Source organism: Glycine soja, chromosome 9, assembly GCF_004193775.1.
Source record: "Glycine soja cultivar W05 chromosome 9, ASM419377v2, whole genome shotgun sequence".
Classification (NCBI taxonomy): domain Eukaryota; kingdom Viridiplantae; phylum Streptophyta; class Magnoliopsida; order Fabales; family Fabaceae; genus Glycine; species Glycine soja.
In genome coordinates, this window is record NC_041010.1 from 42,842,683 (window position 1) to 42,860,834 (window position 18,152).

The 18,152-nt window shown below is 31.3% G+C and overlaps 1 protein-coding gene across 1 annotated transcript; it reads left to right on the forward strand.

The window, feature by feature from the left end:
- The first annotated feature begins 782 nt into the window (after positions 1–782).
- Positions 783–8,576, forward strand: LOC114367089 (probable inactive purple acid phosphatase 27). The gene is made up of 13 exons (XM_028324186.1): positions 783–1,313; positions 1,416–1,503; positions 5,311–5,577; positions 5,658–5,766; positions 5,899–6,013; positions 6,166–6,298; positions 6,430–6,617; positions 6,973–7,159; positions 7,246–7,313; positions 7,414–7,504; positions 7,592–7,780; positions 7,923–8,003; positions 8,177–8,576. The coding sequence occupies exons 1-13, from the start codon at positions 961–963 to the stop codon at positions 8,228–8,230; spliced, it is 1,923 nt and encodes a 640-aa protein (XP_028179987.1). The 5' UTR covers positions 783–960; the 3' UTR covers positions 8,231–8,576.
- Positions 8,577–18,152: the final 9,576 nt, after the last annotated feature.

Here is an 18,152-nt window from a genome sequence, read left to right on the forward strand (position 1 = left end):
TTGGTCAATATTATTATTATGACTTCTTTTTTATAGAAGATTAGACTTATGATTTATGAGAAATAAAATAGTAATTTAAAAGGAAATATTTAAAGTGTCCTAATTTTAGATAGTTAAACTTTTTATTATATATATATATTCTTTCCTACATTGTTTTTTGTTTTTTTATATTCTTTCCAATATTAGAAATACGACTTATGATATGAAAATAGACAATTTGAATACACATTTCATAAAGTCTTAGAGTATCATAAATAAAAAGCATAATTTCTATAAATATAAATTTAATTGATTTCACTATTGTATTTTTTTAGAAATTCAATTATTAGCATTTTGGAAATAATTAAAAAGACTATTAAATTTAGGTTTTTGAAAATTAAAATGTGCAGAAAGAAATTAAAGCCGACTGAAACGGTGGGTGTGAAAACAGAAAGGAAAATGATAATCAAAGTCCAAGTGGCGCCCAACATGAAGCTCAAAGTCAAACTAAAATTCTATTCTGTTTCCTACTTAGCGTGAAGCCGTGAACTCAAACACTAGCCTAGATAGAGCGTGTATCATAATCATATCATATCATATCATGTAAACACAACCGATTAATAGGGAAAATTGGTACTACAATACACATCAAAACAGACACTCCCCACGAACGTACCCTTCTCCTTCCTAATATTAAAATCTTTACCCTTTTACTTTTACATTAATAATAAGTTAGACTTCTTGATATCTTAAAATCCTTACTAGTATCAAGCATCACAATCCATATAATTAATCAGGGGATCCTCAATTGCTCCATAACTGCTTTATTTTCCTTATAAAAGCAGCATTTCTCACTTTGAAAACATATCCTAAGACTGATAACAATTACTACTCACTAGTATTTAAGAGAGGGAAAGTTTGTTCCAACATCGATAAACCCAAAACCAAGGCCTCCTTTCTTTTCTTCCTTGCAGACTCATCATGCCTTCTTATTCTTTTTCTTCCAGTAATTGGGTTCTGAAACATGTATCAATTTTACTTGTTTTGTTCCTTAGCCTTAGTTGTTCAACCTCTGAAACTCTCACTCCCTCACTCTTGGACTTTGTGGTTACCAACACCACAGTCCTACACAGCAATTTCACAGCGGTATCAGATTTCAGAATGATAAACAGACGAATTTTGAAGGGTTGTTCTGCTTCAAATCCCTTTGTTAAAGTCAATGTCACCTCAAATTCTAGTTTTTCGGATGACGAGTTCGTGACGGTCACTGTCACCGGGGTTTCCAGTCCTTCAGCCGGTGATTGGGTTGCTATGATCTCACCTTCCACTTCTGAGTAAGAATTGAGTTGTAGTATACTTATTTGTAATATGTGATTATAGATAATGGAGTTTTAACCAATAATAACAACTTGGTTTTTCTTTCATTGTACATGCAGTGTGAAAAATTGTATTCTGAATGAGGTCTACTATCTGCAAACTGGTGATACGGCCAAGCTTCCTCTGCTTTGCCATTACCCTGTCAAGGTAACTATGTTCATGCACACACACGCTTTAGTATTGTAGTATTTTACTTTTCTTCTATTTTGCCTTCAAATTATATTAATGCTCCACATTTGTTACAATCATTTTCTTCCACCGTATGTCATTAATTTATTCACCGAGAGTTGTGCCATATCCAGCTAGCCTAAACTAAAATATCTTTCACAACATAAGGGAAAATGCATAAAATAAATAAATAGTGAATGGAACAACGTGCATTCATGATACTGTTCATGGCATACCTCATTAATGCCGCACCTATTATCTTTGTTGGGTATATGGTGCAAAACTTACTTGTTTGCCAAATTATTAATACCTTTGTTCTCCATTTTCAACCACCTTATCTCCAACTAGTCCATCCCTCTCCCCTTTCAAGCTTATTAGTTGGTCTTTTCCATTTATTTGTAATTTTGCATTGTCGTTGTTTTTCATTAACTCTTCTTGTATCTTCTAGTATATAATTTAAGGGTCTTGTTCGTTATTGTCTTTAAGATACTGATTAAAAAATTTTAAATGATAAATTTTAATTAAAATTTGACATTACATATATTCTATTATTTCCAATACACTTTCAATGTGAATTTTAATAAAAAAATTTATTTTAAATTTCTTAATTAGTATCTTTATTATCGATTAGCATTGCAGGGGTTTTTAAATAAAAAATAAACATTCACTTAGTGTCAATCATATCAATCCTTTTATATTGATATAAAAAATATTAGTCCCTGTATAATAAAATATTTACATGATATATATATATATATTCTTGGAAATGTATTTCTTTATCATGCACATGTTTCAATCTTCCTATCCAAAATCAGGTTTGCTTACTAACTGCACAGTAATTCTTTAAGCCTTCTTACCATTTTATCAACTCAAAAGAAAAAGAAATCATAGTATATTAATGTGACCAAAAACATATATATTTTAGAGTAATTAATTTTAGTACTTACTCTAATTTACTTTTAATAACACTTTCTATTAATTTAATCTTTTATTAATTAACATATGACATCAATAACTTTATTTTTTTCATCTATTGTTCAAGGTTATAACACATAAATTAAGAAAAAGCAATTAATTCTATCATATATGTTATTTATAATTTTCTAATATAATGGATGAGTATTATTCTTTTTTTTAAATTTATTATTTTGACATTTTATCAATTACTACCAAGTTTTTTGCTTATTGATTTTGTCAATTCATAGATGATTTGGCGTAATATCACATCAACCATAACTTGACACAAACTTAATTAACTGCATTGATTTAAAAAATTTGTGGAAACAATAACATTGTAATTAATATGAAACTTTATCATTCTCTTTATTTATTTACTTTGAAAGGTTGATTACATATAAAACAAAATTATTTATAAAGAATTAAGAATTCCTAACAAAATCATGTTGAAATCATATTCATAAATGAGATATTTATGAAAAAGCCCATTCCTATGATTCATTAATGCTAGTAAATTAGCATTAATTGGTTATTGTTGGCACATACCACAAATCATGCATAGACTCTCTTTCTTTCTCAAAAAAGTTTAGTTGGACTTTTCCATACGGACAAGTGGCAAGCATCCTCCAACTGTATATGTTCGCTCACGCTTTGCTTTTCGCAATCTATCTCGCCCCTAATTGAATTCATTTCTAGCCTTCATTTCGAAATCAAAGGGTGCAACCGTGTCCATGTGTAACATTTTCTAGTGTTTGCGGTTGCTTTACTTGTGTACATAACTTGGACGTCTTTTTTAAGGTTTCAACTCAATCCATGATAACGTTTTTGCTTTGTCCTCCTCCATTGCATTTATCTCTGTGTATTGAATTGTTTAGCTTTACACATTACACAAATGAACGAGTGGTAAAAAATTGTCTCATTTGAAATTTTCACATGCCATCATACTAACCCCCTACATCATATACTAGTTACTTAGTATTTTTGCAATCCAAATTTGGCTCGTTTCCTTCGTACTTTCAGTGCTACATCTTAATAAATAGTGTCAACCCAATAGGTAAAATATAGTATTTATAATTTTTTAAACATAGTGATATCCAATCTTGTCTACTCTTGTAATCAAACACATCAAAATGGTCAATTGCTTGATTTTAGAAAATACGTCTTGCACGTAATCATTTAGATATTGACGCGTCAAAATCAGATAGATAGATGTGGAAATAAATAATGTTCCCTTTAGTTCCTCACATGATGCACTGGGATTACACTCACAAAAACGTTTTTTTTTTTTTTTTGGAACAGTCTTTTCTCCTTGGATTAAATCCCAGTTTGTTTGAATTGACGTTAAAAATGCAAGTATTCTCAATTTTTACTTCAAATCTAAGGAGAAAAAAATATAGAAGTTACGTAAAGTAGCTTTCAACTTGAGGTGGATTCAATGTGTCTGGAAGTCGAACTAAACACGCGCTCTTGTCAACAATAATATTTAACATAAAATAAAGTTCAAATTTCAGTTTGTGTGTGTATGAAAAGTGTTAAACATTATAAGTGCACCTTTAGTCCTTTTAATTTAGATTTCGTGTGATAAGAAAAAACAAAGAAAAAATTGAGCTATTGAGCTATCTTGAAGGCATTGTTGTTTTAATTTAAGCATTATAAGTGCACCAATTTAGCCCTTTTAATTTAAGTGTAAATAAAATATTATTGTTGTTTCTTTTCGTACGTCAAACAAGAATCTGAAACATCACCTAGGGGCATTAAAGCCAAAAATGGATGTTAGAATTGAGCTATTTTGAAGGCATTCTCGAAGTGACTTACGTTCACGCAATCTGTTATTGTTATTGCAAGCTCAAAGATAGTATTATGATATAATTTATTTTGGTTCCCATATGAGAGATCTACTCATTTGGTTAATTTATTTATTTTTGGTGAGGCCGGAATAAAGGCATATTCGTATTCGTTATTATCTACAAATTTATGCATTTCTAATTGCTCTGGACAGTAGCATTCTGATGATCTGTTGGATTTGATGCTTCCACCTGATTATCTTTTCTCCCTGCAAGTGTAGTTGATTGTCGTTAATAAGCACGTAATCGGTTATTTTAGCACTAGATCGATTTGGTTACATTGTCAAAAACAAAATTTCTTATATAAATGTGTTCTTTTCTTTTCCCTTTTTATTTATTAATTTTGTGATGTACATTTTGCTAATGTGCTTTTGGTGGTAAGTCCAAAAGCAGAAATATTGGACAAGATTGAAAACTACGAGTTGTAGATTTGAAGCTCCATGAGTGGATTCTTTAATAAAAGGCAAGAAAGCACTAACATTAATTAGTGATTAGTACATCGAAAGTGAAGTTTAGGTAATAGTTTTTGGGCACTATTTGTGTTTGGGTGTATGTGTTCTTTGTGATGTTGATTTTGCTAATGTGGTTTTGGTGAGAAGTCCAAAAGCAGAAAAACTGGACAATCTTGAAAACTACAAGTTGAAGATTTGAAGCCACGTGAATGGGTTCCTTAATAAAAAACAATGTAGTAGAGTACTAATATTAATGATTAATACATCGAAAATGAGGTTTGGGCAATAATTATTGGCATTACTTGCGTGTGTGTGTGGATTTAAGGGATCGAAGGTGAATTTCACCTATCTCAGATTCTCAGTTCTTAAAAAATTTCTATTTGAAAACTAAATAATTTTGTAATTTATGAATCAATTCTAATATGTTAGGAATTCCTTCTTGAGTAAAAAATTCTCTCAAGCATTGAGTTCATGTAAATGCCCTATATGTTGTACTAATAAATGTGGTACAATCGGATTTACCAAAAACGCAGGCACAATACATGAAAAATGATCCAAATTACCTCAGTTGCAAAAAGAAAGAATGTAAGACATTCCAAAATGGGAAATGTGATGTCTCAACATGCAGTGGTTCACTACAGTTTCATGTTATCAACATTAGAAGTGACATCGAGTTCGTGTTCTTCTCTGGTGGATTCGTGAAACCATGCCTTGTGGGAAGGTCCACGCCTGTGAGCTTTGCTAATCCTAAGAGGCCACTCTATGGACATATTTCAAGCATAGATTCAACTGGAACATCAGTAAGTAGCAACCAACTCTTTCTGCTTCTAATCTTCTCTGTTCATCTATTCTTAATCTCAAATGTGATTTGGTGTTGCAGATGAGATTGACATGGGTTAGTGGAGACAAGGAGCCTCAGCAAATCCAATATGGAAATGGAAAAACAGTTACTTCAGCAGTCACTACATTTTCACAGGATGATATGTGCAGTGAGTGCTTTACTTTTCCCTACTCATATAGAGTGAAGTAGTTCTTTACATTATTGGCAAATGATAAACCAGATTTTCATAATTGTTTTAGAATGGTTTTACCCATTGTTCGTTTCCATCCAAAATTGACAGGTTCTACGCTGCCAAGTCCTGCTAAGGATTTCGGATGGCATGATCCAGGATACATCCACTCAGCACTTATGACTGGACTTAAGCCTTCAAGCACCTTCTCCTACAGATATGGAAGGTATGAACTTTATGGAATAAATTGAGCTTATAGTTTGAGAAAATATCTATTTAGTCATTTTTAGATACATTAATAATCTTATCTGAATATGATTTCAATAATTGAGATTTAAGTCATTAAATAAGTTGATTTTCCTTCTGCTTATGGTTCAGTGGCTCCGTTGGTTGGAGTGAAGAAATCAAATTTTCAACTCCACCCGCTGGAGGATTAGATGAGCTCAGATTCATTGCATTTGGTGATATGGGCAAGACTCCTCTTGATGCTTCAGAAGAACACTACATTCAGGTAAACTGTTACTTCAAATATATTAGCATTTAGATTTCAGATGCATATTGGGATAGGCCACTATGATTTGGCTAGTGGTGTAAGGTTTAGGTACTTTGTACTGACCAGCTCTTGTCTTGTTTCTCCAACAGCCAGGAGCTCTTTCTGTGATTAAAGCCATAGCCAATGATGTAAATTCCAACAATATAAATTCAGTCTTTCACATCGGAGACATAAGCTATGCAACAGGTTTTCTAGCAGAATGGGATTACTTTCTTCACCTTATCAACCCAGTAGCTTCCAGGATTTCTTATATGACAGCAATAGGGAACCATGAGAGGTATTACACCCACACAAATGATAATTCTGTCCAACGAACATTTTCCTCAAATATCTACATTACTTGAACAGTTTAGACAAAAGTTCCCACAAAATCATTATTCATTACTTAATTTCCAGTAAAATAATTGATTACTTAATTTTCAAAATTTAATGCACTTTATTAATTCATATACTCCTAACTGAAGCATTGTATTTTTATTTTATTTTGTTTTGAATAAGGCATACAAAAGCAAATAGAAAGATAAAATAGAAGAAAAAAAATACTCCTAACTGAATAAAAGAGTAAATTTGATGAAAAATAGGAAACAAAAATATGGTACGGTATCATTTCTAAACTTCTTGTTTATACTTAGGGATTATATAGATTCTGGTTCAGTATATGTTACTCCTGACTCTGGTGGGGAATGTGGAGTGCCTTATGAAACATACTTTCCAATGCCAACTTCAGCAAAGGATAAGCCTTGGTACTCAATTGAACAAGGAAGTGTTCATTTCACAGTAATATCAACTGAGCATGCCTGGTCAGAGAATTCTGAGCAGGTAAAATGAGGGAAGCCATTATTCTGTTTCTTATATTTCTAGTTCAATTGAATAGTTACATAATATGTGTAACTTCCCTATTGCAGTATGTGTGGATGCAAAAGGACATGACATCAGTTAATCGACAGAAAACACCTTGGCTAATCTTCATGGGGTAAGCGAGTTGTGCAAAATTTTAAAGAGTTGGTAATCTCAACTTCAAAGCATCAATGGATCTAATCTATTAAGCATATGCATGACATTTTCACGTGCAGACATAGACCGATGTACACCACCAACCATGGATTCGTACCTTCTGAAAACAAATTTATGAAAGCTGTGGAGCCATTGCTATTAGAAAATAAGGTTAGCAAATAAATGAAGCTCCTTAGACCTTGTGTACAGTTCATTGACATGCTTGTAGTAATTGACTGTATTGTGAACATGAAACAGGTTGACTTGGTTCTTTTCGGCCATGTGCACAATTATGAGAGAACTTGTTCCGTGTTTCAAAATGAATGTAAATCCATGCCTACAAAAGATAAAAATGGGATGGACACATATGATGGCAGAAATTACAGTGCCCCTGTGCATGCTGTCATTGGCATGGCTGGCTTCACCTTAGACAAGTTCTCAAACAATGTAATTATCCCTTCTCAACCCTCCACACTTTCTATATTTTCTCTGCATGCAAGCATAATTTTTTCATATATACATCCAAATCTTCAGGATAGTGCTTATGATTTTCTACTAAGCAATCTTTTATGTTTTCTTGCGTTGACAGGTGGAGAGCTGGAGCCTGAAAAGGATTTCAGAGTTTGGCTATTTAAGAGCACATGCTACGAGGAATGATTTAAACTTGGAGGTTAGTGTTTATATGCTTATGTTCCAATCTCACTCGCCTCCATAGTAACAGGAAATGAACAGAGTTTATTAAATTTTTAACCCGTTCAGTTTACGTCTGTTTCTATATTGCTACCAGATTTCTTAGTGGATCATTTTACAAATTATATTTGACTATCATCTACTTCATTGTAGTTTGTCATCTCAGATACAAGAGAAGTTAAGGACAGTTTCCACATCACAAAGTAACAGCTCTCTCAAGATAGAAAGCATACATAAGTGAAAGGTATATTATAAATAGAGACATACAGACAAATACACAAACAGATGTTATTGGAAGGCAAAGGAGATCTACAGACCAACAATTTCACTCTTGATACTGTATATGGTTGTAATTTTGTTTAGACTATGAATTCTTGTAGCTTTAACATCTGTATTTCTTGTCCAAATCTGGATGGAAGTTCTTTTTAATGACATTCACAAGTAAGCCTTTTTATTATTGACAATCTTAAGATGAATTGAGGAGCGCACCCATGGTCTGATAGAATTGAAGAATGTAACACACATGCACAGCAATGCAAATGTTTAAACACGACTTCACATGTGGTAGTGTGAAAGAACAAATAAGAACAGCTCGAAGCAATTCAAGCAAATACAAATCTAGTTTCCAACCATCAACTAAGGCACGTGGATTAATTTTACAAAACTTATATACAAGATGAGATGTAATAATAGTAAGTTCCAATGATCATTGATAAGTGTTACAGACAATCAAATCATACAAGTTAAGGTTCATCTCCTAAAATTTAAGTGCTGCCCAAATGGGTATCATATAATCATAATAAACAATGCAAGCATGCATGTTCAAAAACGGGTTTTGATTGTTTCTTTCTGGCTGATAATAAGTATTCAGCATTGCTAGGAGTACTATTAGGAAGTGCCTCCATAAGCTACTGTCGTATTCATCAATGATGTACAAGCCATTATTACTCTGAGATTGAGAAAGTTGAAAGTGGATGGAACTTTTTATATAAAGATTATCACTGAGAAAGTATATTTGGCTTATAAAAAAATGATAAAAGCTCTATAATCATTATTAATTTTGAATTGACTTTTTTTTATTGGTCAACAATTTGAATTGACTAGCATCAATTCATTCTCACAATTTGAAATTAACTTGATTCAACAACTCGTTATTTTATGGCTCGTTTAGATCACTTAATCAATAGTTTTAGTCTAGAACAATTTTTACCTTTCCACGTAAGGATAAGACTTCATGTACTTCTTTTATTGCTTCATGCACATCTATTTATAATATATAAAAACTGAGTTATTCCATATTATGTTGTCACATCAACGAAAATCATGATGTGGAAGAAGAGCATTCTTCTATTGAGTAATACTCACAACCTTCAAATGCCCCAGTCTTCTGCATTCCCTTCTACGTACCTACTCTTCATCTCAAGGTTTTTCACATACAACTTCGTCCTCTCCTAGATTTTCAGCACAGAAGAACCTTCTGAAATTTGATCACTTTCTTTAGATTTTCGTGAATATTAGAGATTCTATGTTCGCGATTATGATGATGCTATAGCAGTAGTATTTCGTGAACATGTTCACATCAAAGACCGGATCGCAGGACCTCCAATAACATATGGCAACCGACAGTAACATCAATTAGATAAATTTGGGATTGTGCGAGCCTCTTCCACGAAACCTCGATCAGACCCTCTGAATCGTACGATACTCGACAAAAACTCGGTCAAACGAATTTGGGAATGTGCAAGCATCTTCACATGAAAGACCGAATCGCAGGACACTCCCCCAATCGCATACTGCATTGTTAGTGAGAGCCTCTCCACAATCGCATACTTGAAAGTTTTGGTCTTACACATAGGCAAGACTTTATACTGAGTTTTGTTGATTTTTATTTTCACTTTTGTGATATATTTTTTTTTATGTGTAGATTTTCCCGTTGTAAAAAATAATCCTGCTAAAAAATATTCAAAATATAGATACAAAAATATGAAAATAGGGTAGACATTGCAAAAGCACAATATAACTTGAAAAGAAGAAGGAGATTTCCAAATGATGATATGTAAACAATTTGTATTTTTTTATATGCAAATTGTTTTTTGTATTAAATTCAAATTCAAATTCAAATTAGTCATTGGAATTTAAATTCAAATCTAATAGACATAAGTGTTTGATTTTTGTCCTCTTCTTTAATATTGACATTTTATAAGTCAGAAACCAAATGCACAGACACGCACACACTCTTGTGTGAAAGTTGAACTATTAGTGTTTTATATAATTTTAAATGAATGTGAACTTTTGTTAGGTTTAATTAATAAGGTTGATGAATTTGTGTCTTCAGAATGTTTCTTTGTTTAAATAATCACATTGTCTCACTTTAGGGATACATGTAGACATTTTAAAATATATTGTTAGTCCTTGGTTGCCAGAACAGAACACGGTCTTGGAGAAAAATAAGCATAAGAGTTAGAGGTATAACTCAAAGGCATCAGATCAACATTTGAATGTGTATCACCTAGAAACTTAAAATACGCTAATTTTAACAAATAAAGTCATTATATATTTTTGTTAATTTATTTATCTTCATATTTGTTAATGTATACGCATGTTTATTATATATGTTGCTTCATGAAATTTTATTTCACCTCCAAGAGTTCAAGGAGTTGGTTATGAATATCACAATCTTTTCTCAATATTAAGATAATTGTCCAAATGTAGTAACACAACTTTTCCTTTTCCAAGGATATTATACAATCATGGTTACTTAAGACTCGCCTTCCTCTTTTAACAAATAAAGTCATTATACATTTTTGTTAATTTATTTATCTCCATATTTGTTAATGTATACACATGCTTATTATATATATGCTGCTTCATGAAATTTCATTTCACCGCCTTAATTTCATAAATTCTAACAATAGGTCCAAACTACAAGTTACAAGCATCCAAGAAACTCCAAGCTACAAGCATCCAAGAAGTCAAAACATGCATCTTTATCATCAAATGAAGTTTATTCAATCTCAGGAAGTCCATTAATGAAAGATGTGGAAAAAAAATATGTCATAAGCAAAAGCTCCAAGCTACAAGCATCCAAGAAGTCAAAAGATACATCTTTATCATCAAATGAAGTTTATTCAATCTCAGAAAGTCCATTAAGGAGAAAGGCGAATAAACAAACTGTTCTAACATCCTCTGATGATGAAGAGCTAATCTTACTTCAAAGTTTAAAAAGAAGCACATCCAAAAAAACAAAATTCATCAACAGGTCGCCAGCAAAAGAAAATAAATACAAAAAGTCTATTTAAACAAATAATTTTCGGAATTCTATTAGCATAATTTTTATGTGTTTTAACGTTATGGTTGACTATTTTCCTTTCATTATATATATTTCATATTATGCGTTTTAACATTATGTGTTTTATTATGTCAATTTCACTTTATTCTTATATTACTCTTATAATATTTATGTATAACACTTACTTTTCATGTTACTTAACTTTAGTTGAGTGGTCATACTTCAATTTTAAAATATTTCCTTATAAGTATATGGATAAATACAAATTATCTTAATTTATGCATAGTTTTTTAACTCATTTAGCCATCAATAATATAAAATATCATTAATAATTATATTTTTAATTTTTATTTATCTATCAAATTATTTATTTAAATATTTTGTAAATTATTTATAAACCGTGCATCGCGCGGGTCTGTGTCTAGTTTCATTGTAATATGGAAAGTCCTTTCCAAAATGAGTTTTTCATAATGAAATGAGAAGTGCAAGAAGCAATAACCTCCACATTACTAACAAAACACACCTACATATGTTTGGCATCATCACTCATACTTGGGCTTGGAATCAATTTGGCCAAACATTTTGTTTTTTTTTTCCTCATTTAAGAGAGATAATCATTTATTAAAAATTGATAAAAATAAGTGAAAATAAATTGAATTGAACACATTAAATTTATAAATCCTTTGAGTTAGAAAGAAGTTTGTTAGACCATTTACACAGTGGATTACTTTTCAGAATAAAAAAAACAGTGTATCACTTTTCTTATTCTTAATCGTTCCAACGTGGGACCTTCCCTCTTCAGTCTTAACCGCAGGCTCACGTGCTTTCAACGTTATTCAACATGAATCTAAAGTCTAAACGCTCCATGCTCACAAGTAATTCTCTCCTACACACGCTTTTCATTCAAAAGTCAAAATTTATGTAGAATATAACCCATGCACACAGCAAATCATGCCCAGTTACATTATTCATTAATAAAAATGGCCTAAACCAAACCATTTTATGTAAACCCCTTCCTTCCATTCCCCAAACCCAATTCATAAGAGTCAGAAAAACAAACCTATATTAAAAGAATGGCAAGGGTGATCAAAAGCAGGCTCATGGTTTTGGCCATCATCGGAATGTTAATGCTTTCTAGCATCAACGATGTTGTCGGTTGCAATGGTTACATGCAGCGCTTGATACGTCATTGTGGTGCTTACTTATGTCGAGAAATCTAGGCCCAAAGACAGACCCATCGCATGGGTGCTGTAACGTCGTAAAAAACGTGAACATTTTTTTTGTGTGTAAGCAATTAACTAAGCATATTGTGCAATTGCCGGATATGGACATGGTTTTTATGTTGCTCAATTTTGTGGAAATCCTATTCCCCCTGGAACCAACTGTGGAGGTAAAAATAAAATCAATTTAATTTCAACTAATTTTCTGCTGCTTAATAGTACTAATAATTAAATTAGATGTGAAAGTTGCATCCTAATCCATTCCATTCAATTTCGTTTGTTTTGCAGGTGTGAAACAACCTTAATATACCATGTGTTACTTCTCATGATGTGAAGGATGAAATAACATACAACAATAATAACATACAGTGCTTTTTGCGAAGCCAATCAAGTGGCTGATACCTTGGCCAAGTTTAGTCTTAGTTCTAATGATTGTGTGGTTTTTTTATTCTATTCCTTCTTTGATCTCTTTACAAGTTTTAGCTGTGATGTAATTCAGTCATTCAGACTTGCTTCCCGCGTGGAGTATAGCTTTTCTCTTGGGGGCCTTTGGCCCTTTTTGTAAGAAAAAAAAAACATTCAGGGCTATCCATTATCTCTTGTTGCTTAAAAAATTATTCCAATAGCATGGTCCATAGTCAACACAAATACTTAAAATCAAGAAAAATATAGTAAATGAACATTTAAGTATTTAAGATGACTTAGTTCCCCAATAAGTTATGAGTCTAATACTTATGGATTATAAAATAATTTTATACCATCATTTAATTATAAATTATTGTTTGATTTATTTTAAAATATTTATTTTAAAAATTAATAAATAATTAAATAATTGTGTAAAAGATTATGTTATTCAAAGTTTATAAACTTATAAAATAACTTGTAAAATATATGGTCTCTTGAGACAAATTATGAGTTGAAAAATTCATTTTGTTTTTACAATGTATTTTATCCTCATTTTATTTTCTTATAGGGTGTTTGGATGCGTGGTACGTCAGGAAATTTTATCCAACACCCACGTCCAACATATGTTAGCTTCCAATTTCCCACGTTTTGGATTCACGTCATATGATTCTGATGCATAAAACACATGGTTAAACTCTTTCTTTTGCATAAATCTTAGGACTACAGTTTGTGATCCAAATATTTACAAGATACGGGACCAAACCATGCATCATTCTGTTCTGCAGCCATTGCAGCGACTTTTTCCTACTAGAAGATCAAACTTCTCCAGAACTAAGTTTGCAAGTAAAATTTTATTCTTAAACATATTTTTCAAGGATAACCAAACATTGATATTATTTTTAAACATGTTTTTAGACCTCCCACCGCAAATTCAAACATACCTATAATTAACATTCATCATCATGAGCAATCAATTAATTTGTGCAGTTGTTATTAGTTTATTTCCAAACAGGTATCTTTTTCTCCATGTTTCCGGTTCTTTACTCAACGGCCAAGGTCAAGATCAGAAGCGGATACAAATGCTTTTACTTTCCGCACCTTCTTTCTTAGGGACCCTCTTCTTCCATTTGGGCTAGTGGTCCTTATTCTTTTCTTGGGCATTCTTCTTAGTGCCTCATGTATAGGATCCGTTGATCTGTTATTTTCGGACCACCCCCCCCCCAAAAGAATTTCCTCGGTTTTTAGGTAAAGCCCTCTTAGAACAACCACTTGATTAGTTCTTAACACTTGAATTTTTATTTTTTTGGGTATGTAAGTGAGGCAAATTCCTGCTATACAAAGCTCCCCAGAAAAGAAAAAAAAAAGTAGCTTTACCATGCAAAGTTCCTTTGTTATATACGAATGGTTTCTATCATGGAATGTTTTTAATTTTCATGAAATGACACTTCAAAATATTAAAGTCCTTGTCCACATCCGATTATAAAAGCCTGATTCAATAATGTAAATTTGGTGGTATTTCAACGTTAATTACTTAGTTTTCTCTGTGAGCTTCCGATGGAATTTCTCCTCATGGATGGGAATATAAATTCTATAAATAATGTAATAACATGGATAAAGGAATCTATAGAGACATTTATTTTGTTTCTTGCACACATTAGTACAAAATTTAAATACTGTAGTATTCTTAAAACATTAATACTGACAAGTCAATACACAATATTGGAGCTTTCTTCAAGTCCCGAGCATCAGTGATTGACTTCTTTTGCATGTACAAGGTATCTAAAAGGAGGAGGAGCATATATTTAAACAACCTTAAGGCAGAGAATAAATAAATAAATCAACCCTTTTTTCTCCCTAAATAAATTATACAATATATAGTGTTTTTTTTTTTTTACAGTATACATTATATAGTTTACACGTTGCTTATATGTTGTAAAGAAATTACAACACTAAGCTTGGTCTCAAAAGTGAAAAATCCTATTAACAAATATTACTTGCCAAAATGTTTTACTTGGTTATATACTTTACCATCGCCGACATGTCGGCATAATCTTCGGAGGCAGATCCAAATTAAGGAATTTTAATCTTCTTATTATTTATGTGATATCTTTGTTTCTTAATTAAGATAATCTTATATTAGTTCCTGGTTAGATTTTATTATTATACTGTATACAAGAACCAATGCAATGCTTAGCCGACCATATTCAGTTACTATTTCTTTTATTGATCTATATAAGAGCCTGCGTGGTCCTACGAATGAATATATATATATATATATATATATATATATATATATATAAGAGAAGTTAGCACCTTTCTCGTTATCTCTCATACACATGTAATTCACATTAGTTTATAAGTAAGAAAACAAGTCAAGTTTGTGGTGTTGATGTGATTCATGTGAGCTAACAATAACATAAATGGTTGCTTTCAACCAAATCACATTAAGTATGCTGCACTTTCCAACCTTTTTCTGACCCTTTTTCTAAAATTAATTTACTTTAATATTACTGCTCCTCCAGGTGGCCATCACTCAAGTTCATTAAATTTAAAACTAAATTTCCACATGTTAAACCAGTAGTGTTGTGCCATATATCAGAAGCAGAGATTTTCCTATGTTGACTAAAGTAGATATTCACGTTTTCAGGAAGGAATGTCCAAATGCATTCCTCTCATAGTGAGGTATTATTTAAATATCCTAATCTAAATCAAATCAGCTGTTTGGAACTTACTCAAATGTAAATTGTTATTGATCATTGAATGGAAGCAGCCCAAACAGTTTAAACTCTCAAGTCTAACAATTCAAAAGGATTGACCCTCTCGTAACATGTTACTTCACATAAAGCATTGAGGCATACTTAGTCTTAATTAAAACCACCTTATTCTGTTTTTCATTCTTAATCCTTTAGTTATAATTGAAAGCTTTCAATAAACTTAAATTGTAAGTACTGAGAGATAAAGACAAAAGCTAGCTACTGGAACTTCCTTTAAGTCACAAGTCACAATGCTTGATAACGACAGCTTCTCCAAGTACAAAGTTATCACTCCTCATGTAAAGAGAGACCTCAGTTCAATCCTTGTGCAAATTTATTCTTCCTAGCTAAAATACCAAACCAGCTCACCAAACTCACACCTATTGCACCAACTTAAGTATTAATGCTTCCAATTATTCTCCTCATAATATCAGCCATGCAGAAGTTAAGAAAAGTAATTAGTTAGTATCCATGAAACATACATATAGAGGAAGAAATGAACAGATAAGATTTTTGTAGCAAATCAGTTTATATAGTATTATTTAGAGTGGTTAACTAACAAAATTACAAAATTATACCATACTAGCTTCGACATATAAATTTTATTAAGGGTGATATACTAATCAATCCTAATGTATACTTACAAATTCTAATATGAAATATAGTTTTTTTTTTGGGGACACATTGTTCTCTTGTAAGGTGGTCATGGAAGATTAAACCGGTGGTGGTTACAATAAAAGAATGGATGTTTGCCGCCGACCACTTTCAATCAATCGTTTGTTAATTAATCTTTTGGATAGGTCTCGGGCAGTGTGGTTTAGTTCCAAAACATTAAAATACAATCCTAAAAGTAAAAAGTAAAATAAAAAATAATTTATACATGTATAATGTAAAAGAACTTCTACCCATCCTCAAATCATAAAATGACATTTGTATTTATAGTAAGTGTACCAGTTTTTACATCTATTAGCTTAAAAATCATATCAATCATAATTTTTAATCCATCGACATGAAATTTTTTACACTAATTATGCAATCTATATAGAAGTTAAACTAAAAAAAATCTATGTATGAAAATTAAAGTTGGTAACTTTTTTCTGTCTGTTATGTTATTTCTCATGAATTAATAAATAAACATATGTGGAGTTAGTTATGTTGACGGGATTCTTGTGAACTAACAACAACAAAAAATGTTGCTCTCTACCAATCACATTAATCATCTCTCTCACACACGCTCTTGCCTACTCGTTAGTAGTATAATGTTTATACATTTTGTTGTTTTTGCAATTTAATTATTTTATCATTTATTCTGCTGCTAATTGGGCACAAATAAACTTTTCTTCGTTGGTTTAGCTATTAATGTTGGGACATAAAGCAGAAGGGAGATATTCTTCTATGGACTAAGCAAATATTTGCATTTCAATATGAATAAGGGAAAGGGAATACCATGCGACTAACCACTTTAAGCTATTGATAGAACGGATAGATCGATGAACAGAAGACGAGATAGCTATTGAGTAAATCAATCATTCAACTAACCATAAAACCGTCTTCTAAATCCCATACACACAAGAACACAAATTGTCTTCACTCCTAGAATCAATGGCTACCTGAGCAGGAATGCGCAATATTAATGTACAAGCACAACTTTAACTAATTTTAAAGAGTCTCTATTAATTACTTTAATATTTATATTTTAAAGAAAATTTTAATTGGTTTACATTGTTTTTTTTTTTAGAGATGCAATTAGAAAAGGAGAATATATGGACTTTATGAATATTTTATTCATTTTTATTATTTCTCTCGTGTAGAGAGTGATGGTGTGATGATTCTTCTCATACAAAAAATATTTATTTATAGATCTAAAGCTTTAATCCTAAAAAAACTAATCTCTAATTTAAATATAATATCTTTAGATTTAAATATTCTTTTAAATTTAAATAATATCTTTGGAATTTAAAATTAAAAATTTAAATTATTTTTCAATAATTATTCAATTAAAAATTTTGCACGCCATCATTTGTCATTGTGGATGCTCTATAAACTTTGCTCTATATTTATAAACATGACATCCTAATTTTAAAATAAGAAACTACTATCCAGACATGACAATGGGGGATGGGGCGAGGAGGGGTTGCCTCTGGAGTCCCCTGATCCCAACTCCCCAACATATATATATATATACATATTCAATAGTTAAAATTTGTTACCTCATCTTCGTACTTGCGGGGTATTTCCGTTCTCGTTTCGCCCTCTGTTCAGATTTGTATAAAAGTTTTTTTTTTAAAAAAAAAATTATATTGAAAATTAGATTTTAAAAAAATTGATTGTTACATATTTATTTTTAACGACTTGTATTTACAGTGCATTTGTCTACAAAAATTACCAATAAAAGAATCTTAAATTATGTAAAAATTATAAAAATAGATTAACAAGTAATCTATAAAATTTTAATAATTTCA

Excerpts from the sequence above, each read along its gene's own strand:
- LOC114367089 (XM_028324186.1), top strand. The coding sequence starts at position 961 with ATGCCTTCTTATTCTTTTTCTTCCAGTAATTGGGTTCTGAAACATGTA. Across the intron at positions 6,618-6,972 it reads GCAATAGGGAACCATGAGAG|GGATTATATAGATTCTGGTT; the intron begins GTATTACACCCA and ends GTTTATACTTAG. Across the intron at positions 8,004-8,176 it reads GGAATGATTTAAACTTGGAG|TTTGTCATCTCAGATACAAG; the intron begins GTTAGTGTTTAT and ends ACTTCATTGTAG.